At 53.0% G+C, this 24793-nt stretch overlaps 1 protein-coding gene across 30 annotated transcripts in view; it reads left to right on the top strand.

The window, feature by feature from the left end:
- MAD1L1 (mitotic arrest deficient 1 like 1) overlaps positions 1-24793 on the top strand; it is a 414737-nt gene that overhangs the window by 63013 nt on the left and 326931 nt on the right. For 27 of the 30 annotated variants that reach the window (XM_024241280.3, XM_063725878.1, XM_063725875.1 and 24 more), the window contains one exon: positions 21660-21746. The exons of the other annotated variants lie outside the window; for them this stretch is intronic. In XM_024241280.3, coding sequence (XP_024097048.1) covers positions 21660-21746 — 87 coding nt within the window. The remainder of the gene's footprint in view (positions 1-21659; positions 21747-24793) is intronic. 30 annotated transcript variants of the gene reach the window in all.

The following is a 24793-nucleotide window of genomic DNA, read 5'->3' as shown; positions in this document are numbered from 1 at the left end:
CTTGTCCTCCCCTTTCCCTGTTATGGCCCACTCCAGCCCCAGCACTTAGTGGCTTTGAACAGTGCTTGGTAATTTTTCAGGACTCTGCAGGTTGCCTGGGGCCAATCTGGCGGCAGTTGGGGATGGGACATCTGGGATGGCTTTATGTGCACATGCGCTGCCTTGTCAATGGCCAGAAGGCAGGGCTGCCTTCTTTCCTCAGGGGCTCTCTCTGGCTAGGACGAGCTGCTTCACGTGGCGGCCAAAGCCCATAGGGACAAGCCCTGGCATGCAGGTTCCTTAAGCCTGTTGGTCGTGGTTGCAGTAGCTGTGGCCAGAGCCTGGCCCGGGTGTTTGTGGAAGGGACGACCTGAGGGCATGAGTCCTAGAGGCAGGGCCCTTTCGGGTGCATTCACCATTTAGGGTTTATCTGCATCCTGTCTCCTCTCAGGAAGCCTTCCGCAACCCCTCCACCCAGACTGTGGTCCAGCCCCTGCTCCGAGTGCCCCCAGTGGGCCTTTGTGCTCTCAGTCCTGGCACCTTGACCCGCTGCTTGTTCTGCTCTCCTTTAAACTCCATGCACCTGACCTGTTAATTGCACGCAGCGCGGAGCCTGGCACCTGCAGTGTAGACACGCCGGCCACCGCTCAGTGCAAGAGGGCCCCTTTGCTAATGTGCTCAGCTCTTTAAGCCTTTTTTCCTGTGCCTTATTGGATTGGAGCAAGAGATTTTTTTTTTTTTCCAAGTAAAGAACAATTTATGTTCCTAAATACTTTTTTTTCCTTGACATGACGAAGTTGAGCAAGGTGGCTATAGAACTTTTTTTCTTAATTTTATTGCACAAGTAATGTTCTTTAGAAAGTAGGGAAATGCAGATACATAAAAAGGAGACTGCCAATGCCCCGTAATCCCACCAGTCGCATCCCTACCCGCTCTTGGGAGATTCCTGTTTACCTTTGTAGATTTTCACTGTCGACATACGGACTTTAAAAGGTACAGTCCTGCAGGGGAATGTGTGGCCGCCTGTGTTTGCATCATAGGTCCCGAATGTCCTTTCTGCCATACAGGAGGCCATCCCACGCGTGTCCTGTCACGGATCATTTGCCTCCTGTGAATATTCAGGTTGTTTCTGGTTCTTCCTGTTCTGAACAGCGCCAGGACAAGCACTGGTACACATCACATTTTAAAACACATTTAGTAACTCATTCTTCAGCTGGGGAAAAGCCCACATAAGAGCCCATCAGCGAGTCCAAGCACGTGTTCCTCCCGCTTCAGTCGCCATCCCTGGTTCCTTAGCGTGTTCCTCCCGCTTCAGCCGCAATCCCTGGCTCCTTAGCGCACTTGGAATAAAACCTGAGTCCTCCCGGTGGCCTCTGGGCCCCATGCCCTGTGTGTCTGCCCCCTGCTCCGGGCTTGTGTTCTTCCTTCACCTTCCCAGAGCTCCTTGGTGTTCTGGCCTCAGGAACTTGCCCTTGTGGCGTCCTCCACCCGGGAGTCTTGTCCTGTGCCTTCTCGCGGCTGGTTCCTCCACACCAGCTACGTCATCAGAAGGAAGAGATTCTTAGGCGATTTTTGTTTGCTGAAGGAGAATCACAGATCAGGATGAGGCCTCCTGGTCCCTTCCTCCCTTTTAAGGACAGATAACTGAAGTTCAGGAAAGCCCAGGCCACACAGCAGGCCAGGGACCAGCTGGGGCCACAGCCCAGGCCTGCAGGTGCGTGGCTGTTGCCTTTCTAGAGTTCTGAGGCCTTTTCTCTCCCTTTATTGCTCAGCAAGTTCAAAGAACATCTCGCTAATGATGCACCTTTTTCTGAGTTTCTGTTCGTTAAAGTCCTTTGTTCCCACATTGCCTTTGATTGTTTCTCTAGAAGCCAGATTTACTTGATTTTCAATTCACGGGTTTTTTTTTCTTTTTTTAGACAGAGTCTTGCTCTGTCACCCAGGTTGGAGTGCAGTGGCATGATCTCGGCTCACTGCAACCTCTGCCTCCTGGGTTCAAGCGATTCTCCTGCCTCAGCCTCCTGAGTAGCTGAGACTACAGGCACCCACCATGCCCAGCTAATTTTTGTATTTTTAGTAGAGACGGGGTTTCGCCATGTTGGCCAGGCTGTTCTTGAACTCCTGACCTCAAGTGATCCACCCACCTCGGCCTCCCAAAGTGCTGGGATTACAGGTGTGAGCCACCATGCCTGGCCAATTTACTGTTCTTTACTCTGCAATCTGCTGCCTCTTTGCCAAAATAAATCTTTGTAGGTAAGATAGGTGTGGTGGGGAGTGTGAAATTTATTACAGAATGGCTATTTTACTGCTTAAAATTTTTTTGTTTCAAGAGGCAGAGTCTTGCTATGTTGCCCTGGCTGGTCTCAAACTCCTGGGCTTACATGATCCTCCTGCCTTGGCCTCCCAAAGTGCTGGGATTACAGGCATACACCATCATGCCTGGTCTAAAATATTGTTTTTTTTTTTTTTTCTTTTTTAATTTTTTTAAGAGATGAGGTTGCCCAGGTTGGAGTGCAGTGATGTGATCATAGCTCACTACTGCCTCAAACTCCTGGGCTCAAGTGATCCTCCTACCTCAGCCTCCTGAGTAGCTGGATTACAGGTGCCCACCACCACCCACGGCTAATTTTAATTATTATTTTTTGAGACGGAGTCTCGCTCTGTTGCCCAGGCTAGAGTGCAGTGGTGTGATCTCGGCTCACTGCAAGCTCTGCCTCCTGGGTTCATGCCATTCTCCTGCCTCAGCCTCCCGAGTAGCTGGGACTACAGGCGCCCACCACCACGTCTGTCTAATTTTTTTGTATTTTTAGTAGAGACGGGGGTTTCACTGTGTTAGCCAGGATGGTCTCTATCTCCTGAGCTCGTGATCCTCCCTCCTCAGCCTCCCAAAGTGCTGGGATTACACGCGTGAGCCGCCGCGCCCGGCCTGCTAATCATGACTAAAGGTAGAACAGTCAGGAATGACACTTGTTATCTCTGAAGTCACAGTCCCTTGGCTTTCCCTGACCTGCCTGCTACTGTGCCCACTTGCAGCAGCACATCCGTTGCCCAGTGAAGCACGCTGCCCTGGCCTTACTGTTTTACCGGCACTCTCCCATCCGCGATGCCACTGTCCACAGTGGGGTTGCTTTAGGGTTCCGAGCTCACCTGGGGCCTTCCTGGGTTCTAGCCCCGTGAGCCTTGGGGACTTCTCTGTAAAAGGGGATTCCACCAGTTCAGCAGATTCCAGTTCAGTCTCCAGCAGCCCAGGGCCCTTCCTGGAAGAGTGCTTTGGGAGCGGAGTGCGCCACCCAGGTGTGTAATGGTGCTTCTCAGGCCTGTGGGCTGCCCTTCTCTGGGCCTCTTCTGTTTGAGGCCCTTGTCACTGGGGTCACCTGGCGTGATGATGGAGGCCCTGCAGCTCCCTGCCAGGCATGGTTCTGCCCAGGTCATTCTCCTGGCCCAGCTGCTGTGGACAGTGGACACACGCTGTCACAGACTCAGGCTGGCCGGGCCACGCCTCCCGGAAGCAGGCCTGCTTGTGTGTGGTTGCATCCCAAGCTCTCCACTAGCTGCCCCGTTCTGAGCTTCTTGCCGAAGTTGTGTTTGGGGCCATTATCTAGCTTTCTTTTTGAACGTTTAAAGCATTCAAAAGATCAGCTTTTCCAAAGAGTGAGGAAGCAGGGAGAGAAAATTATGGCATTTGTTTGAAAGGTTCTGAGGGCTTTTTTTAGCTTGAACAGTTCAAACAGCGCCTCTTGTTAATCAGGAATATTCTAGCATCCCTGGGGTGGTCACACTGGCTTAATTGGAACCCAGGCTGCTTTGAAGTCCTTTAAATCCTTCCTGAGCTGGGAGAAAGAGTGTGAGGGCAGCAACTGTAAAGCTGAAATTTCTTCATTTTATTTACATGTGTCTGAGGACCCTTGTAACTCATTTCCCTGCAGCAGTTGAGCCAAGTTGCTGACTTGTGGACAGCTCAGAGAGGTGGGGGCCAGTTCCTGGCAGAAGAGCTGTAAAACATGGCCTGGGTCCAGGGCTGCAGCGGGATCCCCTCCTGGGAGGCGAGGTCTGGATGGACCACGTCACAGTCGTGGTGGCGTGGACTTTGCTGCTGGCGGCCTGTTCTTGTGGGAAGTTTGCGCATGGGAGAACGTCTGGTTTTACTGAAGTCACTTAATGAGTGATCCTAATAGCTCTAAGACGTTCATCAATATGGACCCCAGGACTTAATTCCTCTTCCGCAGAGCATGTGGACCCACAGTAACCACACTGGAGTTCCAGGCACAGGTGTATCCTGGGGGCTGGTCATTCTGCGTACACAGCCCCACCTTTGTCAGTGGGGCTGTGGGCAGCATGGGGTGGCCACCCAGCCGTGGCCGTGTTGCTGCGAGCCCCCCCGTGGTCCTCAGGGGCACTCTGTCTCGCCCCGAGCCTCCAGCCACCTTGCTTGTCAGTCTGTCCCTGTACCTCTTGGGGATGGGGAGTCTGCCACCTAGCAAAGCACCCACTTCTCCCACCTCTTCCATTCTGTTGGGCTGAGACGCGTGTTTTGGTCATTTCATGCCGTGGACACTACCTTGGTTTACAGTGAAACATGGCGCAGAGTCCCCTCTCCCCTGGACCACGTTTCCCCATCTCGGCTCCCTGGGCTGCTTCTTCCCGCTCTGCAGAGGGTGGTCCTGGTGGCTGGAGCGAGGCAGGCAGCAGCATCCTCCCGTGGTGGTTCGCATCCCAGGGTGTGACCGTGGGTTCATGCTGATGGCTCAGGCGTCCCCTGAGCCTGGACACTGAAGTGTACAGATTGAGGTGTGTTGTTGGATGAGTTGTGACAAGTGGATCACATGCGCTTGTCCAGATAACACACTTTTATCACTCCAGAGTTCCCTGGGTCCCCCCAGTCCAGCCCTTCATCCCCTGGCAGCTGCAGCTTAGCCTTGTTTGTTGTAGAACTTCCTATAAATTCTTCCCTTTCTATTTTTTTTCTTTTTTTTTGAGGTGGAGTCTCACCTTGTCGCCCAGGCTGGAGTGCAATGGTGCGATCTCGGCTCACTGCAACCTCCACCTCCCGGGTTCAGGCGATTCTCCTGCCTCAACCTCTAGAATAGCTGGGATTACAGGCGTGAGCCACTGCGCCCAGCCGTATTTGTACTGCCCACCTTTTATTTCGTTGATTCTGTGCTCAGGTGTCACCTTTCCCTAGCTAGAGCCCTTTCCTGGCCCTCCCGGGTCAACATGCCCCCTTCCCTCAGCCTCAGGCTTTCCGCTCTCCTCCAGATCTGGCCACTGGATCATGCCACTGTCACCTCCTCTGGGCCTCGGGGATGTCACCTGCCCACTCTTGTCATGGCCGGCCTCCTCAGCGAGCCACTCAGCTCTAGCCGCAAAGGACTCCGTCTGTTTGTCCTTGCAGTGTCCTTGCTGGGCACACAGTAAGCGCTCAGTTAAATTTGTTCACTGGATGCAGATTCTGCAGGCATCTTCACAGGTTCTGCTGATGGATCAGGTGTGCCCTTCCACCATATGTTTCTACAATTGATTTTTTTTGGTGCAACTGTCAAAAAATTAATTTTTCCTCTACCCCACCCCCCCATTTTTCCTGCTTCTCAGTGTGGTTTTAGACTCTGATTCTGTCACTTAACATATCTGCTGTCTCCATTCGATGTGATCTAGAACCTGATAGGCATGCCGTCTGCTCCTGCTGGGCGATGGGTGTGGGCACCAGCAATCGTCACAGGGGTCCAGGGTTTTCCACTGACTGCCGGGTGCCGTCAGTGCAGCGCTCCTGCAGTAGGGTCGAATTGTCTGTTTCATGGACCAGAAAACTGAGGCTCAGCTGGGCCCTTCACCTGGCTGCCTCCAGAGTGCGGGCTTTCTGCTGTGCCAGGCTGTTTTCTTGCCTCTCCCATTCCTTTGCATCAGTTGGCACTCTCTGGAACAGTGCCTGAGGATGTTAGAATCACCTTATGTCTCCTCTGGAAAGAGGCCAGTGGATAGAGAAATATTTGTTTCTAATCATATAGTCTCTGCTTATACAGCGGGTCATTATACAAGTAACCTATTGAGAAGAGGACATAGGTGTTTGCACGCATCCGCTTCTCAGTGAGTCCACGCTGGACTGTAACTGTTCCCATTTTCCTGAGGTGGGGGGTTGAGGTTTGGAGAGGTCAGGGTCACAGATTCGCAATGAGTGGACTTAGAATTGAGTGCTTGACTGACTGCAGACACTAAGGTGTTAACTCTGCTGCCTCTTTATGCTTGGGATGGTTTGCAGAACCTGCCTTTTGAAAACAAGACTATTCACATGCACGTTTCTGTTCCCAGTAATTCTTGGCGTGGATGAGGGGGATGCTTTGTGTCAGATTCTCGTGGTGAGGAGGGGGCAACTCTGAGAGGAGCCAGGCCCAGGCTGCCTCTAGGGCGTCCAGTGCTCCCCAGGCTTGTCCAGGAGAGTGCCGATTGCTGCTGCACAGCAACTCTCATGACCAAGTTTAAAATGCATTATACATAGAAAAGTGTGCTTCTGTGGCTCATGTCTGTAATCTCAGCGCTTTGGGAGGCCAAGGTGGGCGGATCACGAGGTCAGGAGTTCGAGACCAGCCTGGCCAACATGGTGAAACCCTGTATCTACTAAAGATACAAAAAATTAGCCAGGCATGGTGGCGCGCGCCTGTAATCCCAGCTACTCAGGAGGCTGAGGCAGAAGAATCGCTTGAACCGGGGTGAGGGGGGCGGAGGTTGCAGTGAGCCGAGATCGCGCCACTGCACTCTAGCCTGGGCAACAGAGTGAGACTCTGTCTCAAAAAACAAAAACAAAACAAAGAATACATACTGTCGTCTGTGTGCACATTCTCAAGAAAAAGGAAAGTTTCTTTGAAAACGTGTAGACCTTCCCCAGCTTCAGCCCATTACGCCCCCAACCCACACTCCCAGAGCAAGCCCCTGGGCTCTGTGATCACTTCCGAGTTTTGTAAACACTGTGGTGCTCACTCAGTCCTGCTCCCTGGAGGCCTTGGCCACCCATCCTTAATGTGCCGGTTTGTGCCTGTTGCACGTCACTGTAATTACATCATTTAATTAAATATGGAAGCTGATGAAAAATAATTATGTGTAGAGCAATGTTTCTGTGAAGACAAAGCTGGATGCTTTGGAAAGTCCCAAAGGAAAATTGCTAAAAAATTGCTGTTGAATAAAGCAAATAGTGAAAGATTATGAGGAAAAGTTGTAAGGTCTAGGAAGATGACAGGGATCCACTTTAAAGAAACAAAGCCAACAATCATGAGCGGTGTGTCGTGGACATGGTTCATGCAAAAAAGAAAAAAAAAGATGAAACTCCAATTAATGGACTCATGTTCGAAGAAAAAGTTTGCAGCTTGAAAGATAATTGTGTGTTTTTCTGTTTTAAATTGAAATGTTTGAGATACACGCATCATTTGATTCGTCACTTAGCCAACTTCTGGGATCCATTACCGTCTTGATGTTTCTGGGTAGGAAACCTTACATTGATATATTGCTGCCCCATTTATAGTGCCAATTATTTGCATTGTTATGCATAGCTGAGCATCAGTTAGGAATGATAGAATTGTTTTGTTACAAATGTTTATAATTAGATTTTCTCTGCATTAATTTGTTGTGGGAATTATTTTTCTTTTTATAAAATGTTTATGTAGTTCCTGATTCTGCAATATAAGGTCGCAATACTAGGCTTTGAAAATTACTTATTGAACAGCTATTGTATTTTCTTGGTACAAAATATTGAAAACATTCAAAAAGTATCCAGTGGCTAGCCCGGCATGGTAGTGGGTGCCTGTAATCCCAGCTACTCTGGAGGCTGAGGCAGGAGAATTGCTGGAACCCGGGGGGCGGAGATTACAGTGAGCCAAGGTCATGTCACTGCACTCCAGCCTGGGCGACAGAGCGAGCCTCTGTCTCAAAAAAGAAAAAAAAATAGGCCGGGCGCGGTGGCTCACGCCTGTAATCCCAGCACTTTGGGAGGCCGAGGCGGGCAGATCACGAGGTCAGGAGATCGAGACCATCCTGGCTAACACGGTGAAACCCCGTCTCTACTAAAAATACAAAAAATTAGCTGGGTGTGGTGGCAGGCGCCTGTAGTCCCAGCCACTCGGGAGGCTGAGGCAGGAGAATGGTGTGAACCCAGGAGGCAGAGCTTTCAGTGAGCCAAGATTGCGTCACTGCACTCCAGCCTGGGCGACAGAGCAAGACTCTGTCTCAAAAAAAAAAAAAAAAAAAAAAAAAAAGTATCCAGTGGCAAGCCTCCTGCCATGTTCTTGTTCTCCAGCAGGAGGCCATTGTTATTTTCTTGTTTATCTTTTAGATTTTTTTTTTTTTTTTTTTTTTGAGACAGGGTATCATTCTGTCACCCAGGCTGGAGTGCAGTGCACGATCATAGCTCACTGTAGCCTCTGCCTCCCAGGCTCAAGTGATCCTCCCGCCTCAGCATCCTGAGTAGCTGGGACTATAGGCACTCCCCACCAGGCCTGGCTAATTTTTTGTATTTTTTTTGCAGAGATGGGGTTTTACCATGTTGCTCAGGCTGGTCTGAAATTCCTGGGCTCAAGTGATCCACCCACCTCTGCCTCCCAAAGTGCTGGGATTACAGGCATGAGCCACTGCGCCCGGCCAGACTTCTTTTGTGCAAAAATGAATCAACACAGCCATGCAGGTTTTGACTTTTCTGCACACGGCAGCATAGCATACTTATAGTCTGCTTCTTGTATCTGTATTTAGCAATGCCTTTTTGGTGATCTTTCATGTTAATATAGGAAAAGACGTGTTTTTTTCCTCTTACACAAGTTCCATTGTATGGATAGACTACGACATTTAACCTGTTATACCGAACTTTTAATCCGGTGGTCTGAGTTCAGTAGAATGACTTGCGTAGCATTTAGTTGGATAGTTACTGTTCTGGAATGATATGATTTTTTTTGCTCATTCTCTTAATATTTATTGAAAACGTATTATTGGGCAAGTGGAAAAAACACAACAAAATAAAAAACAGTCCCATGCCTTTCTGGAGCCTGCATTCCAGTGGAGGGGGAAAGACACTAAATAAGCAGGTAGAAAGATGCAGGATCTCAGCTGGTGGTGTTCTGTGAAGGAGGAGAGCACCAGGAGGAGCGGCCAGGATCCAGGGCTCAGGTGACATTCCATTGAAGACCCAAACAAGTGAAGAGGGGGCAGGCCACGTGGGCATCTAGGGGTGCGGTGTTGTGGAAGAGGGCTGTGCAGATGACCTGAGGTGGGAATGTGGCTCCCGTCGTGGGAGGTTTTGAGGCAGTGATGTGGAGAAGCAGACCCCTCCTGCACCCCTGTCCTGCCCAGGCAGTGTGTGGGACCCATGTCCCCGTAGGAAAGTGGTTGCTCCCTGTGGGAGTCACAGCGTGACGAGGGTTTGCTGCTGCGTGGGCCTTTGGGCTTATGGATGGGGCTGGAGAGTAGTGGTGCAGCAGCCAGGCCTGAAACCAAACCTTTCCTGGGTCCCTTTCCATGGGGTAAAAGTGACCTTCCCTCTGTCTGCTGGGAAGAGTGTGAGTGGCATCGTCTGCCATGTGGCCAGGGTGTCATGGAGTGGCCCAGGCTCTTGGTGAGAGGGACTGGTGCCCGGTGTGAGTCCCCTGACCTGGGGTTCCTCTGGTCTTGGGACCAGAGAGTCTGAGCTCCAGCTTAGTGGCCTCAGGCTGGGTGCAGCAGGTGCAGCAGGTACAGCCTCAGGCAGGTGGCTCCTGCAGAACCTGACCCAGGGCCGGGTGCCGCACAGCATGGCATTAGTCCCCTGTCTTTAGGAAAACACCAGCTGCTCCTCTAGTGTTCTGGGGACATGCATTTCTCCCAACCTGGCAACCCCACCTTTCCACACAATTGTGTTGCATCAGCCAGAAAAATCCGGCTGACATGACGCCCTATTGCCCTTGTGACTTTACAGTTGTGAATGCCGATTGTCCTTTGGTTTGTAGCACTGAGGTTTTGCTGTCTAATGTATTTTATTCCCATTTCTGCATACTTTTCGCAAAACAAGCCCTGCAGAGAGAGCCTGTGTCGCTTGGGTTGTGTTCCCTGCCTTCCGCAGGGCTCTGGCTGGAGCCCCAGCCTCAGCAGTTTTGGACTGTGGTCCTAGGCCCTGTGGATTTCTATTCTTTGAAAGCTTGAGGTGTCTTGTTTGCTGATTAGTTTGATGGCTGTTGCTGTTTCATTCATTTTCCACCTCGGAGTCGTCTGGGTCTCCAGTTTTTCAGACTTGGTGAAACTGGCACTTTGGGCTTCAACTATAGCCCCAACATCTGCTATTAGCCCCAAAATAGCTGTGGCTTGGGCTGGAGCTGCTCTCGCCTCGGAAAGAAAGCAGTGGGCTGGACTCCCCACAGCCCTCTGCCGCTCTGCGTGCAGCTGGGCTTGAGTCAAAATTCAGCTGCAGATTGAACAAAAAGACTTTCTTCCCCTTGAAAACCCACCAGTTAGAATTTAAAAGGCTTCGCAGCTGAAGCCCGCGTTTTCAGCAGCAGATGTCACAGCTTGGACTGCAGTTGGAACTGTCACTGCCATGTCATCTCCGAGCTGAGGCTCCTGAGGCCTCTGGATGCCTTCCACTTTGTAGTTGGTGAAGTGCGGGTTTCAGAATGGACTGTCGGGAGTTATTCTTAGGCCGTAATGATACTTGGCACGGCTCCTCCTGGTTACGAGCACTTAGCTAATCCCCAGAGCACCCTTGGTAAACATCTCTGAGTAGCTTTAACCACACACAGGTCAGGAGGCTTCTGGAAAATAAACACTCTTCCTGCCAGTTGGAGGTGTTGGGGCTCTGGTCTTGGATTTGATATGCAGCGAAGGCTGCAATTGTTTAATAACCCTTCATGATTCAACAGCTCTTCAAGAACTTTCCTCTGTTCTTGTGTGGAGCTCATGACAGCCAGTAGTGGTGGAGCTCCAGCCCTCTCTTCCCACAGGCGCAAGCCGGGTGCCTGAGTCCCAGGGCTTCTCGGGAGGAGTCTGCTCTCCTCTTCTAGACATCCTCTGCCCTGTGTCCCAGAGCCCTGGGCCTGTGCTGCGCTGAGCAGAGACGGTAGGGGACCGGCTCTCCCACTCCTTCCAGATGGGCAGCGTCTTCCATGTCGGGAGCATGCTGTGCTGCTTTTCTCTTCTCAGTCTCTTAGTTTTTGTGGGTTCTTATGCATGTGAGGTGTGGACTTGCACGGTGGGGAACTCAAATGATAACATGAAGGGGAGGAGCCCTCTGAGTGCTGGGATTTGTTCCATCGTTACCGCTTCCCGATCACGGTGACCTGCACTCCTGGAGTGGTCAGTGGAGCAGGCCCGCCCACAACAGTGTTCTCATCGCCTTCCTATTATTCATTTCTATTCTTAAAATATTGTATTACTTAGCACTCTTTTGAAGATGTTCCAGTATATATCAAATGATCGAAAGTCCATAACCTTGTCCTACATAGTAGCCAAAGCTGTCATGCAGTTTCAGGTGTTCGAGTTTCCAGAATTCTTGTGATAACATTTGTAGGATTCTTCTTTTAGACTTGGACCAAATTCTGTAACCTAATATTTGTCCTTCAGATTGACAGAGAACTGCAGGCAGTGTTTTCTCTGTCACATGTGTGGTGGGTGGCATCCTGGTGGCATAAAGAATTGCCTTTGGTAACTTGCCCAGAAGGCTGTAGGGTTATTTTCTGCTTAGATTTTCCCCTATTTTCATTTCTTTTCTTTTCCTTTTCTTTCTTTCTTTCTTTCTTTTTTTTTGTGATGGAGTCTTGCTCTTGTTGTGCAGGCTGGAGGGCAATAGCGTGGTCTCAGCTCACTGCAACCTCCACCTCCCGGGTTCAAGCAATTCTCCTGCCTCAGCCTCCTGAGTAGGAAGGATTACAGGCACCTGCCACTGCACCCGGCTAATTTTTTGTATTTTTAGTAGAGATGGGGTTTCACCATGTTGGCCAGGCTGGTCTTGAACTCCTGACCTCAGGTGATCCGCCCGCCTCGGCCTCCCAAAGTGCTGGCATTATAGGCGTGAGCCACTGCGCGCCCAGCCTCCCCTCTCTATTTATGCAGATGCTCGGTAGTTCCGGAAGTAGTTGTGTGTAAGAATCACCAGGGAATTTGTGTGCGGCCCCTAAGCCCTGCCTTCAGGGGTCTTGATTCAGTGGGGTGGGGTGGGGTAGGCTGGAGTTGCATCTGATGACTCTGGTGCAGGTGGTCCAGGCCATTAGCCCGACTTCATGATGCCACACACTGTGAAACCATGCATCCACTGCCCTCGCTACACGCGCCGTAAAACCATGCTTCCACTCCCCTCACCACGCGCCGTGAAACCAAGCGTCCACTCCCCTCGCCACGCACAGCATGAAACCATGTGTCCACTCCCCTCACCACACGCGCCGTGAAACCATGCGTCCACTCCCCTCGCCACACGCGCCGTGAAACCATGCGTCCACTCCCCTCACCACATGCCGTGAAACCGTGCGTCCACTCCCCTCACCACATGCGCCGTGAAACCATGCGTCCACTCCCCTCGCCACACGCGCCGTGAAACCATGCGTCCACTCCCCTCACCACACGCGCCGTGAAACCATGCGTCCACTCCCCTCGCCACACGCGCCGTGAAACCATGCGTCCACTCCCCTCACCACGTGCCGTGAAACCATGCGTCCACTCCCCTCACCACATGCGCCGTGAAACCATGCGTCCACTCCCCTCGCCACACGCGCCGTGAAACCATGCGTCCACTCCCCTCGCCACACACGCCGTGAAACCATGCGTCCACTCCCCTCACCACGTGCCGTGAAACCATGCGTCCACTCCCCTCACCACATGCGCCGTGAAACCATGCGTCCACTCCCCTCGCCACACGCGCCGTGAAACCATGCGTCCACTCCCCTCGCCACACACGCCGTGAAACCATGCGTCCACTCCCCTCACCACGTGCCGTGAAACCATGCGTCCACTCCCCTCACCACATGCGCCGTGAAACCATGCGTCCACTCCCCTCACCACATGCGCCGTGAAACCATGCATCCACTCCCCTCACCACATGCCGTGAAACCATGCGTCCACTCCCCTCACCACATGCCGTGAAATCATGCGTCCACTCCCCTCACCACACGCCGTGAAACCATGCGTCCACTCCCCTCACCACATGCGCCGTGAAACCATGCGTCCACTCCCCTCACCACATGCGCCGTGAAACCATGCGTCCACTCCCCTCGCCATGCACAGCATGAAACCATGCGTCCACTCCCCTCGCCATGCACAGCATGAAACCATGCGTCCACTCCCCTCGCCATGCACAGCATGAAAACATGCGTCCACTCCCCTCGCCACACACGCCGTGAAACCATGCGTCCACTCCCCTCGCCACATGCGCCGTGAAACCATGCGTCCACTCCCCTCACCACACGCCGTGAAACCATGCGTCCACTCCCCTCACCACATGCGCCGTGAAACCATGCGTCCACTCCCCTCACCACACGCGCCGTGAAACCATGCGTCCACTCCCCTCACTACATGCGCCGTGAAACCATGCGTCCACTCCCCTCGCCACGCACAGCATGAAACCATGCGTCCACTCCCCTCGCCACGCACAGCATGAAACCATGCGTCCACTCCCCTCGCCACGCACAGCATGAAACCATGCGTCCACTCCCCTCGCCACGCACAGCATGAAACCATGCATCCACTCCCCTCGCCACAAGTGCTGTGAAACCATGCGTCCACTCCCCTCGCCACACGCGCCGTGAAACCATGCGTCCACTCCCCTCGCCACATGCGCCGTGAAACCATGCGTCCACTCCCCTCACCACATGCGCCGTGAAACCATGCGTCCACTCCCCTCGCCACGCACAGCATGAAACCATGCGTCCACTCCCCTCGCCACAAGTGCTGTGAAACCATGCGTCCACTCCCCTCGCCACACGCCGTGAAACCATGCGTCCACTCCCCTCGCCACACGCCGTGAAACCATGCGTCCACTCCCCTCGCCACACGCCGTGAAACCATGCGTCCACTCCCCTCGCCATGCACAGCATGAAACCATGCGTCCACTCCCCTCGCCACACGCGCCGTGAAACCATGCGTCCACTCCCCTCGCCACACGCGCCGTGAAACCATGCGTCCACTCCCCTCGCCACATGCTGTGAAACCATGCGTCCACTCCCCTCACCACACGCCGTGAAACCATGCGTCCACTCCCCTCACCACACGCCGTGAAACCATGCGTCCACTCCCCTCACCACACGCCGTGAAACCATGCGTCCACTCCCCTCGCCACACGCGCCGTGAAACCATGCGTCCACTCCCCTCGCCACATGCCATGAAACCATGCGTCCACTCCCCTCGCCATGCACAGCATGAAACCATGTGTCCACTCCCCTCGCCACATGCGCCGTGAAACCATGCGTCTACTCCCCTCGCCACGCGCACCGTGAAACCGTGCGTCCACTCCCCTCGCCACAAGCCGTGAAACCATGCGTCCACTCCCCTCGCCACACGCGCCGTGAAACCATGCGTCCACTCCCCTCACCACACGCGCCGTGAAACCATGCGTCCACTCCCCTTGCCACATGCGCCGTGAAACCATGCGTCCACTCCCCTCGCCACACGCGCCGTGAAACCATGCGTCCACTCCCCTCGCCACATGCCATGAAACCATGCGTCCACTCCCCTCGCCATGCACAGCATGAAACCATGCGTCCACTCCCCTCGCCACATGCGCCGTGAAACCATGCGTCCACTCCCCTCGCCACGCGCGCCGTGAAACCGTGCGCCCACTGTCCTGGCTAGAGCCGAACACATCCTCGTGTCTTGCACTTTTTGCAGCAACTGCCTGACTACCTTTTTGCCCAGCATCAGCTTTAATTGGTGTTCAGTGCTCCATGTTATGGCTATGAGGACTTGCTTATTTTTTTTTATTGTTGAGCTTTTTTTAATGTTAAAAACTATGAGATGGAGAAAGTTAAGTTGGTGCAGCCACTGTGGAAAACAGTCTGTGGTGGTTCTCAGAAAAACCGAAAATGGAATGCTCCATCAGTGCCGCTTCTGGGTATCCACCCAAGATCATTAAAAGCAGCGTTTGGAACAGACATTGGCACACCCATGTTCGTAGCAGCATTATTCACAATAGCCAAAAGGTGAAAGCAGCCCAGGTGTCCACCGACGGGTGAATGGATAAACGTTGTGTAGCCACGCAATGGAGTATTACTCAGCCTTCAAAAGGAAGGAGAGTCTGCCACATGCTGTAACATGGATGAGCCTTGAGGACGTGATGCCAAGTAGAGTAAGCCCGTCACAGAGAAATGCTCTCTGGCTCCACTCGTGTGGCTGGAGTGGTCGCATTCTTAGAGACGGAAGGTAGCATGGAGGTGGCCAGGGCTGGGAGCAGAGGGGCTGCAGGAGTTCCTTTTTAATGGGACAGGGTTTAATGGGACAGTTTTGCAAAATTAAGAGTTCTGGGGATGGATGTGGTGCTGGTTGCCCAATAACATGAATATGCTTAACACGACAGAACTGGGGACTTAAAAATGGTTAAGATGGTATATTTTATGTTAAGTGTATTTTACCACAATTAAAAACATCCCAACACGGTGGCAGGATGCCACCTTGGCCAGGTGTGGTGCTTGTCTTGGGTTTCCTCGGGATGTCCTCTTGGAAGAGCGTGGCAGGTCGGGGCTGAGGACCCCCCTTTGCTCGCTCTCTTAGCCTCGTCCTTTTGGAGGGTCCAGTCTTCCTCGGGTAGCAAGGCTTCTTGCCAGGCCACAGAAGCCCCACGCCGGAGGAGCGGCTCTCCGGCTCCCGGACTGCTTCTCTGTGCAAGCCTCTCTGAGAGCTCACAGTCCACCCCTGTGGCCTCCTCCGCGTGCCCAGAGCCTCCTGGGCTCCTCCTCCCCGCCCCGCCTGGTTCAAGGGTATGTCCTTTACTCCAGATGATGGCCTCCGTCCTTCTCCACAGGCTGCTGTTAATTCGAGAAGAGGGCGCCGGAATGCTTCCTATACAGTCCAGGAGGTGACCTCCTGCCCCATTTGATCGGATTCCACCTTGTTCTTGATGGGACCTCCTTCGTGGCCTCAGAAATGTCCACATGTTGGCAAAACCATTTCGTCTTTTCTTTTTCTCATATGGAGTGCTCTGAAACCATTGCCTTAAACCCATTCTGTTTCCACTAACTAAAGCTCATACACTTCATTCCCAGAGAGCCCATTTTCTTTTATTTATTTACCATTTATTTATTTTTATACATAATATTTTACATATTTATGGGGTACCTATGATATTTTCTTACGTGCAAAGAATGTGGAATGAGCAAGTTTAGGGTATTTGGGGTAACCATCACTTTGAGTATTTATCATTTCCACGTATTGGGAAAAATTCTGGTTCTCTTCCAGCTGCTTTGAATTATACAATACATTGTTAACTCTAGTCACCCTACTCTTCTGCGGAACAATTGAATTGATACCTTTCATCTAACTGTATGTTCGTACCCATTAACTCAACTCTCTTCATCTGCCGTTCCACTCACCCAGCCCTTCTCATCCACTAGTACCTGTCATTCTACTCTTTGCCTTTAGGAGGTGAATTTCCACAGCTGCCATGAGTGAAGACATGCAGTTTCTTTCTGTTCCTGGTGATTTCACCTGACACGGTCACCTCCCATTCCAGCCACGTTGTTACAAATGACAGGCTCTCATTCTTTCTTTTTTTTTGAGACGGAGTCTTGCTCTGTCGCCAGGCTGGAGTGCAGTGACGTGATCTTGGCTCACTGCAACCTCTGACTCCCTGGTTCAAGTGATTCTCCTGCCTCAGTCTCCTGAGTAGCTGGGATTACAGGCGTGTGCCACCACGCCTGGCTAATTTTTGTATTTTTAGTAGAGATGGAGTTTCACCATGTTGGCCGGGCTGGTCTCGAACTCCTGACGTCGTGATCCACCTGCCTCGGCCTCCCAAAGTGGTGGGATTACAGGCGTGAGCCGCCGCGCTCGGCCCAGCTCTCCTTCTTTCTTACGGCTGGATAGCATTCCACTGTGTGTACATCCCCATTTTCTTTATCCATTCCTCTGTTGATGGACACAGGTTAATTCCGTATCTTTGCCATCTTTGCTGTGATAAACATGGGAATGCAGGTATCTTTTTGATACAGTGATTTCCTTTGAGTAAATACTCAGTGGTGGGATTGCTGGATCATGTGGTGTTGTTCTGTTTTCAGCTTTTTGAGAAATCTCCATACTGGGTTCCATAGCGGTGGTACTAATTTACATTCCTTCCAACAGCAGCTGAGAGTTCCCTTTCCTCTGCATCCTCACTAGCAGCTGTCTGTGTGTTTTTTGGTCTTTTTATTAGCCATTTTAAGCTGAGGTAAGGTGGTATCTCATTGTGGTTTTGATTTGCATTTCCCCAATGATTGGTGATGTTGAGCATTTTTTCATATACCTGTTGGCCATTTGCATGTCATCCTTTGCGAAACGTCTCTTTGTGTCCTTTGCCTACTTTTTCATGGGATTATTTATGTTTTTTAATTGTTGTTATTTGAGTTCCTTTTGAGTTGTATTTTGGATGTTAGTCCCTTATTGGCCGAACAGTTGACAGGTATGTTCCTGCATTCAAGAGGCTGTCTCTTCACTTCTCTTCACTCTGTTGATTGTTTTCTTGGATGGACAGAAGCTTTTTACTTTGATATAGTCCCATTTGTCTATTTTTGTTTTTGTTGCCTTTTGTTTTGTGCTTTTGAGGTTTTAGCTATAAAATCTTTACCTAGACCAATGTCCTGAAGTGTTTTCCTTGTTTTCTTTAGTATTTTTATATTTTTGGGTCTTAGCTTTCAGCCTGTAATCCATCTCCAGTTGATTTTTGTATATGGGGAGCACATTTTCTTTTGATTGACACTGCCGAACAAGGGGTATACAGAATTTCACAACTTTTAACATGTTGGTTGATGATTGTGCTTGAAGCGTATTCTCCTCATGTCCGTGGCGACATCCAGACACCGCCTTCAGGGTGCATGTCCTCTCCCGGCCTCCCAATGCCAGTGTGAAAATGGGCTTGGATTGCACACCCTGAAAACATCCTCCCTGTCCCTTCCACATCCATAAAGTTAATGGCATAGGGATTGTCAGGTAATAGCAGTGCACTATGCCTGTGCCCTGGGGTTTTGGAAGTGAGCCTTAGGAAGCCCAGCCGAGCAGGTAGGGAGTTCAGCCTGGAGGGGTCAGGGCTGGGGCTGAGACCCAGGTTTTCTCCCACGGGTCCATCTCCTTTTCCTTTAAGGATGTCCTGGCCTTCCCTCTGTCTCTGCAAGTAGAGTAGACTGGTCCCGTGGGACATTCTTGAACACTGTCATCGAGCTCACTGTGCTTGTGCTTTTGAGTGGAAGCTGAACCCTGGTCATGAGCAAGAATGTCCAGACGGGGCTCATGAGGCTTGGTTTAGCCAAAGTAGTGACTGCGGGTTTTTCAGCGCAAGAGGCTGTGAAGGGAGGAATTCCTCCTGGTGCCCCTGTGCCCTCCAGCGGCTTCTGCCCGTGGGAGGTGTTGGGCATGGCTGCCCCTGAGGTTGGAGGGCTCTGGAAGAGCAAGCCCTGCAGCTTCAGTCCTCCCTGTGATAGGGGCCTGGTCACATGGGGACTGAGAGCCAGCAGGGATCTGGGGGCCTAGGGATGTGCCTAGCAAGTATCCAGGCTGAGAGCCCATCGCGTGTCAGTGCTCCCGAGGGCTGGGGTCTGTGTGGGACCATCCGCCTCAGGCGCCAGCCTTCTGCCTCAGGGCAAGCCATGCTCTCTCTTCCTGCCTGGGGCAGGACAAGCTCCAGGTCACACCCCCCTCAGGCAAGGAGGAGCGTGCAGGGGAGCCACTTGGAAGCAGCCTCCTGCAGAGTCTGTGCGAATGTGGAGCCAGCCTGCTCCTTGGGTGATTGAGATGGATGCCCCGGGGCTCCAGAGTACTCAGGTTTCTCCTGTGGCCCATCAATGCCAGAATGAGGCGTTGACCCCAATGGCATGAGTCAGAGGCCTTCCTGGGTGACGTAGGAGACTGCCTGGTGCGTGCGCCGTTGACCCCAATGGCATGAGTCAGAGGCCTTCATGGGTGACGTAGGAGACTGCCTGGTGCGTGCGCCGTCTGTGGGCGCCCAGCACTTCAGAAGAGGACTCTGTCACTGTCACTTTTCAGTTTATTTGAACCACTCCCATTTCCCCTCTCATTGCTAAATGGTTGCATTTATCATGGTCTTGGCATCACTGGGAATCGCAGAACGTGGTTAGCAGAGCCTGGCCCTCTGAGATCTTACCCCAGCTCCCAGCTTTGCTGGGTGGGTTCGTACCTTGGGGCAGGAAGCTTGTTTCTAAATCGGTATCAAATGCTCCCGACTCTGCCTCCTGCTCTGCAGGCTGCAAGGAGGCTTCCCCACAGAGGGAGGTGGCAGGCAGTGTGCCCTCTGGTGAGAGAGAGCCATCCCAGCTGGGAGAACCCTGGGGCCTGGTACTGCCTGCCAGATGCCTCTCCACTGGCCTCCTGCTGTTTCAGGTCCGGTGACATGTGGGGGCCCTGAGGGGTGTGAGGCGGGGTGGCCTTGGCTGTGTAGGTGGAGCCTGTAGCCTGCCGCCTGTGACCACCTCACCTGCCGCTGGTTCTGGGCACAGGGGCTGGGAGGCGCCATTGCAGATGTGGACATATGCGATTTTTATTTATTTGTTGTAAATAAATTCTTTGCACTGAGTTAGTGAAAATTTACAAGCCCCTTTGATGAATGCAAAACAACTTAAATATCTCATTCAAATGTTTCAGAAAAAATATCTCTTGGCTTGGAAAGGTTTCCTTACTTTGATACTGATATTTTTAACTCCCCGAGGTTGGGAGCTTTGGGAAACTGGAGAGAATGGTCACGGCGCTCAAGGCCAGCTGCACCTTTCATCTCTCTCCTAGAGTTCCGTTTCTCTTCCAAGACCTTTCGGTCATAAATGCTTTTTCCACGGAGCTGCTTTCTAACCCCGGTTTGCCTGTGTGTGGGAGGACAGATGGGGTCTCCCCGGTGCCAGCTACTCTTTCCGCACCCATCGCTGTCCCCACTAGACGTCCAGCAAGGGGCCTATTCTTTGGGTGGGCAGAGGCCTCTCTGGGGGACCTGGAAGGGAGAAGGCCGTGGCGTGCTCTGTGTGAAGAGGCTGTGGTCAGAGGGAGGGCTTATGACTGGCCCTGGGTGTGTGTGAGGGCTCAGGGCCCGGGCCAGGCCGCAGGACATCTGCTCACAGGCTCTTGGTAGCTTTGTTCCAGTGATGGAAGACGCTCCAGAAACACCAAACTAATGCTGGGCAAGGTGGGCTCCAGCTGTCCTCTGTGCTGTGCAAAACAGGCATGGGATGGCAAGGGGTGTGGGGGTGGCCAGAGGCACTGTAAGGAAGTGGCCCTTCCTCTGTGTTTGGAGGAGGAGCTGGGTGCTGGAAGACCGGGGGAGGGGCTGTGTGAGCACTGGATGAGCTGATGCAGGATTTCGGGGGCCCATAGGCAGGGTGCTGAAGTGACAGGAAAGGTCAGTGGCTGTCTCAGGGCAGAGTCTGGTCGGACCCAGCGCTTGAGGTTTGCAGCGTGCGCGTTTTAGGCAACAGGATGGCTTCTGTTAGGGGTCTATGGTTGCAGTGTGCCTCTATGGGACCATGGCTGACTCGCAGAGAGGAGCTCCCTGGCAGGCGGCTGGGAGGGTGTGCCCGGGATCCACCCGAGGTTGCTCTGGGGGCCTAGCTGACAGAGTGACTAGGACCTCTCCTTCCAGGGTGCAGGTAGCCTCCTTGGCCAATGTCGGGGTCCCCGTTGCTCATTCAGTGGTGTGGTGCGGGCTCCCTGAGTGGGGTTGGGTGGGGCTCTCACAGCATTTCCAGCCCCTGCTTTCTGTGTGGACCTGTGCTTGCTCCATGAGAGGTGAAGAGAAGAACAAGGATGGGTCCTCGGGCCTGAGCTCACATGCCACTTGGTCAGTCTAGCCAGGGAGCCTTGGCTTTGTGCCCCAGGTTGTGAGGCTGGGAACGCTCGCACACCACTGGCATGACTTTGCATGCACGGCTCAGATCCTTGCTGTATCCTCCGGAGTCCCAGCGTTGAGTTAGAAGATGTGGCTCGGGCCGAGCTCAGCTGTTGCTGATCATCAGGGTGCACTTTGAACTTTGAAGCGGCTGTTTCACATTGGAGTCTGAGTTTCCTCATTTAAAAATGGAAACGGTGAACAACAGGGTTGCTGGGGCATTCACTGAGACAATCTGGAATCGTCCTGGAAAGTAGAAAGCGCTACACCTGGAGATCGCTGATTTTACTCTATTGTTATATATGGGTCTTCTGAAGGAGAGGTGAGGAAAGGAACCTAAAACTCGCTGAGCACCTCCCCTGTGCCAGGTGCCTGGTGGGTGCTTTTTAAACATGATTTCATTTCCTCTGAAGAGTGACACTGTCAGGTGGTGTCTCTGTTTCTACAGGTGAAATAAAATCGGGGCTTACTAAGGTCATCTCCCTGGCGTTGCATAGGGGTGGGGGCTGTGGTTGACCCCAGGTTGTAGTGCGTGCATGCTGCCCTGGACCTGGGTCTGCAGAGTTCACACATCCTGGGTCCCAGAGCATCAGCTACAGAGGTTGCTTTTGGCCTTCTGTTTTGTGTGCAGAATCAGGTTTACTTCTGGGGGACAGCTGGAACTGAGTGTGCCTTGTTTATCCTGCAGGACTCCAGAAGACCTTTCCAGATTCGTGGTTGAGCTGCAGCAGAGGGAGCTTGCCTTGAAGGACAAGAACAGCGCTGTCACCAGCAGGTAGACCTGGCCGCCCAGGGCGCTTGTGGGGATGAGTTTGCTTTGGAGAATTAGGGGCGAGTGAGAGTGTGTGCCCCCTGGCTCTTGGGGGATGGCTGTCCTTCATCTTGTGGTTGGCCCTGGTCTGGGATGGGATGGGGGAGCAGGGATTTGAGGGAACGATTTGCCCCATGTTTCCACCGTGTGCTGTGAGCCTCCGCTGAGGCACCACCGTCCATTGTTCTGACAATGTGCTAAACTGCCATGGGGTCTGGGGGTTGGCCTCCTGTTGTGGGGTCCCTCCTTGGATCAGGAGGGTTCTCGTCTTCCCAGCAGGGTGGGGCCTCATGTGGTCTTGGGAACCAGCCCGTCTGTCACTATTGGGCCCACCCTGAGTCTTCACGTCAGCATGAATGCAGGTATGATTGGAAGGGGCTCACTATGAATACCAAGAGACAGGTCCGTCACTCAGGAAATCCCAAGGGCTTCAGGGAACCTGGGATGACGATCAGATATGTGTTTCTTCTTATCCCACACCCCGGCTCTTCTCTGGTTTCACTCGTGGCTGTGAGGGGCCGTCCACGCTCCGGCATCACACCCAGAGGCGGAAAGGAGAGGCCTCTTTTTTTGATCTTTTCTGTACAAGGAAGCCTTTCCTAGGACCCCCACTGCCAGCAAGGACCCCTTATGCCTCCTTGGCTAAAAAGGGGTCTTATGCCTGCCCCTGACCAGAAGATGGAGCTACCATGAGGGACTGAACCCCGTCTGGTGGAACCTGTGGGGCTGGTGGGCAGTGGGGTGAGCTTGGGGCAGAGGGAAGGGCCGTGCAATGGGGCCCCAGGGGAGCTCTGCGCCCTGCACGGCTGACCAGGCCCTGGGTCTGTGCGGAGGGCCTGAAGCTCACCTGTTTGCCATTGATGATCAAGCTCAGCCTCGTCTTCCTGTGGAGAGAGTGTTTTAATAATTTATTAATAGCCAGAAGGAGGTTTCTTATTTTGGGGGCTGATGTCACTTTGAAAATTGGCTTTTAGAAGCATCTGGTTGTGTTGGACATAATCACATCAATTTACTGAAAAACCTCAAATGATAAAGATTGCCTTTTGCTTTCAAAGCCGCTGTCAGATGAAACAGGCATTAAAAGTGATTTGAAGTTAAAGCATTCACATTTTACCAGGCGATCCTCATCGTTTTACTTTGGAAATGAAACAGAATCAACTATTAAAGGAAAGGAAACTTGCCTGTACTTTTCTCCCACCAAACAGGGAGGTGCTTCCTAAAATTATTTGCCTTGACCAGCAGCAGCAGGCCCATCTCTATGTCCAGGGCCACACGGAAGGGAACATTCGCATCTGCATGCTGCCCGTGTTGCCTTCGCTGTGGTCACAGATGTGGATTGAGCCAATGGGGGGATTGGTTTGGGAATGGGGTCTCTGTCTCAGGGAGCAGCCTCTACAGTGGGCAGGTGGTCCTCACAACCCCAGCTGTGGCTGGCTTCTCAGGACCTGTGGGCTCCCTCTGAGAGCTGGAGCACCTGCCCTGGGGAAGGGTGAGTCTCGGGGCACCCCATGGATGCGCTCGGTGCTCCGTCCTCTTCTGTGAAATGGGGTCTTCGGGGTGAGACGAGGTCCCCAGTACTGCGCTGGTCTGGGAGGCCAAAGAGAGAAGCTGCCCTGAAATCCTGGGTTCTCACAAGCATTTCCAGCTTGCTTTCATGTGTGTGTCTGTGTGCTGGCTTCTGTCCTACGTGTGGCTTATTGCCCTGTGTGGGCTTCTTTAGCCAAGGTGCAGGCTCCAGATGGCGCTGGTCACCCATCACCAGGAGCACTGGAGACGCTTCCCTGAGATGGGGCAGTGGAGAGGCACAGGAGGCCTCTGGGCGTGAGGTTGGAGTTCCCGGTCCCTCTTGCCTGCAGGGACTGGGGGGTGGCTGGTCTTCTCCTTGCTGGTCATGTGACTTGGGCAGGCACCTGGTCCTCTCTTCATCTCTGTGAGCTGAAAGGTACTGGCAGTAACGACTGGGTTGCTGTGAGGTCTGAGCCTCCTGAGCTGCGCCTGGGCACTGAGCCATCCCCGGGTCTCAGTGGTGCTGCTTGCTGGTGGGTGGACACTTCCCGACCAAGGCTTTCTGGGGCCTGGCGACGCTGAGTGCCCGGCCCTTTTGTGCACTTCCAAGGCTCAGGAAGGAGGCAGACCCTAGGACTGGCGGCACTGGTGGTGGCCACTGAGGTGTGGATGAGTCCCGTCATGGCCTCGGCGCTTGAGTTCTGGCCTCTGGGCTGCTGCTTTCTTTGGTGGCAGGACACCGTGTTCGTCGCGGCCTGCCGTGGCGGGGTCAGGGAGCCTCGCACGGTTGAACAGCTGAGCACGTTTCTACAGGTCTCTTACAGGCAGTCGGACAGAAATTCAGATGAGCGTGAAGGAGGCGGCATGGCAGAAGGTGGGAGGCCACAGTGGCCCAGGTCCCCGAGGGCTTTGCCAGGCGGGCCTCATTTTAAAGTCACTTTTGTTTGTTTCTCATTGAAAGTAGCTTGTAGTCACCGAAGAACAGAGCCCTGGTCCAGCTGAGGTCACGGGTCATGAGGGCAGCTGCCGGGCATTTTCCCTCATCTTTGCGGACCAGCGGGCATGTGCTCGTGGCCATGCGTGTTCTCCTCTGCAGTTTTTACCGAGTATGTTGGCCGTGTCCATCTTTCCCTGGTAGTGAACGCTATTCTCGCCATCTGAGGAGCTTCTCAGGGTGCGGCTCCACTGCCCTGTTCCTCGTAGCCCAGTACCCGGTGCTCCCTCTTCAAGGTGGTGCCCTGTGCCTCGTAGCCCAGTGCCGGGTGCTCCCTCTTTGAGGCGGTGCCCTGTTCCTCATAGCCCAGTGCCCAGTGCTTCCTCTTGGAGGCGGTGCCCTGTTCCTCGTAGCCCAGTGCCCAGTGCTCCCTCTTGGAGGCGGTGCCCTGTTCCTCGTAGCCCAGTGCCCGGTGCTCCCTCATCGAGGCAGTGCCCTTTTTCTTGTAGCCCAGTGCGCAGTGCTCTCTCTTCAAGGCAGTGCTGCTGTGACGGTGCCGCTGGGGTAGCTC

Source organism: Pongo abelii, chromosome 6, assembly GCF_028885655.2.
Source record: "Pongo abelii isolate AG06213 chromosome 6, NHGRI_mPonAbe1-v2.0_pri, whole genome shotgun sequence".
NCBI lineage: Eukaryota > Metazoa > Chordata > Mammalia > Primates > Hominidae > Pongo > Pongo abelii.
Note: the sequence above shows the minus strand (reverse complement) of the source record. Positions and strands in the feature narration are given on the sequence as shown.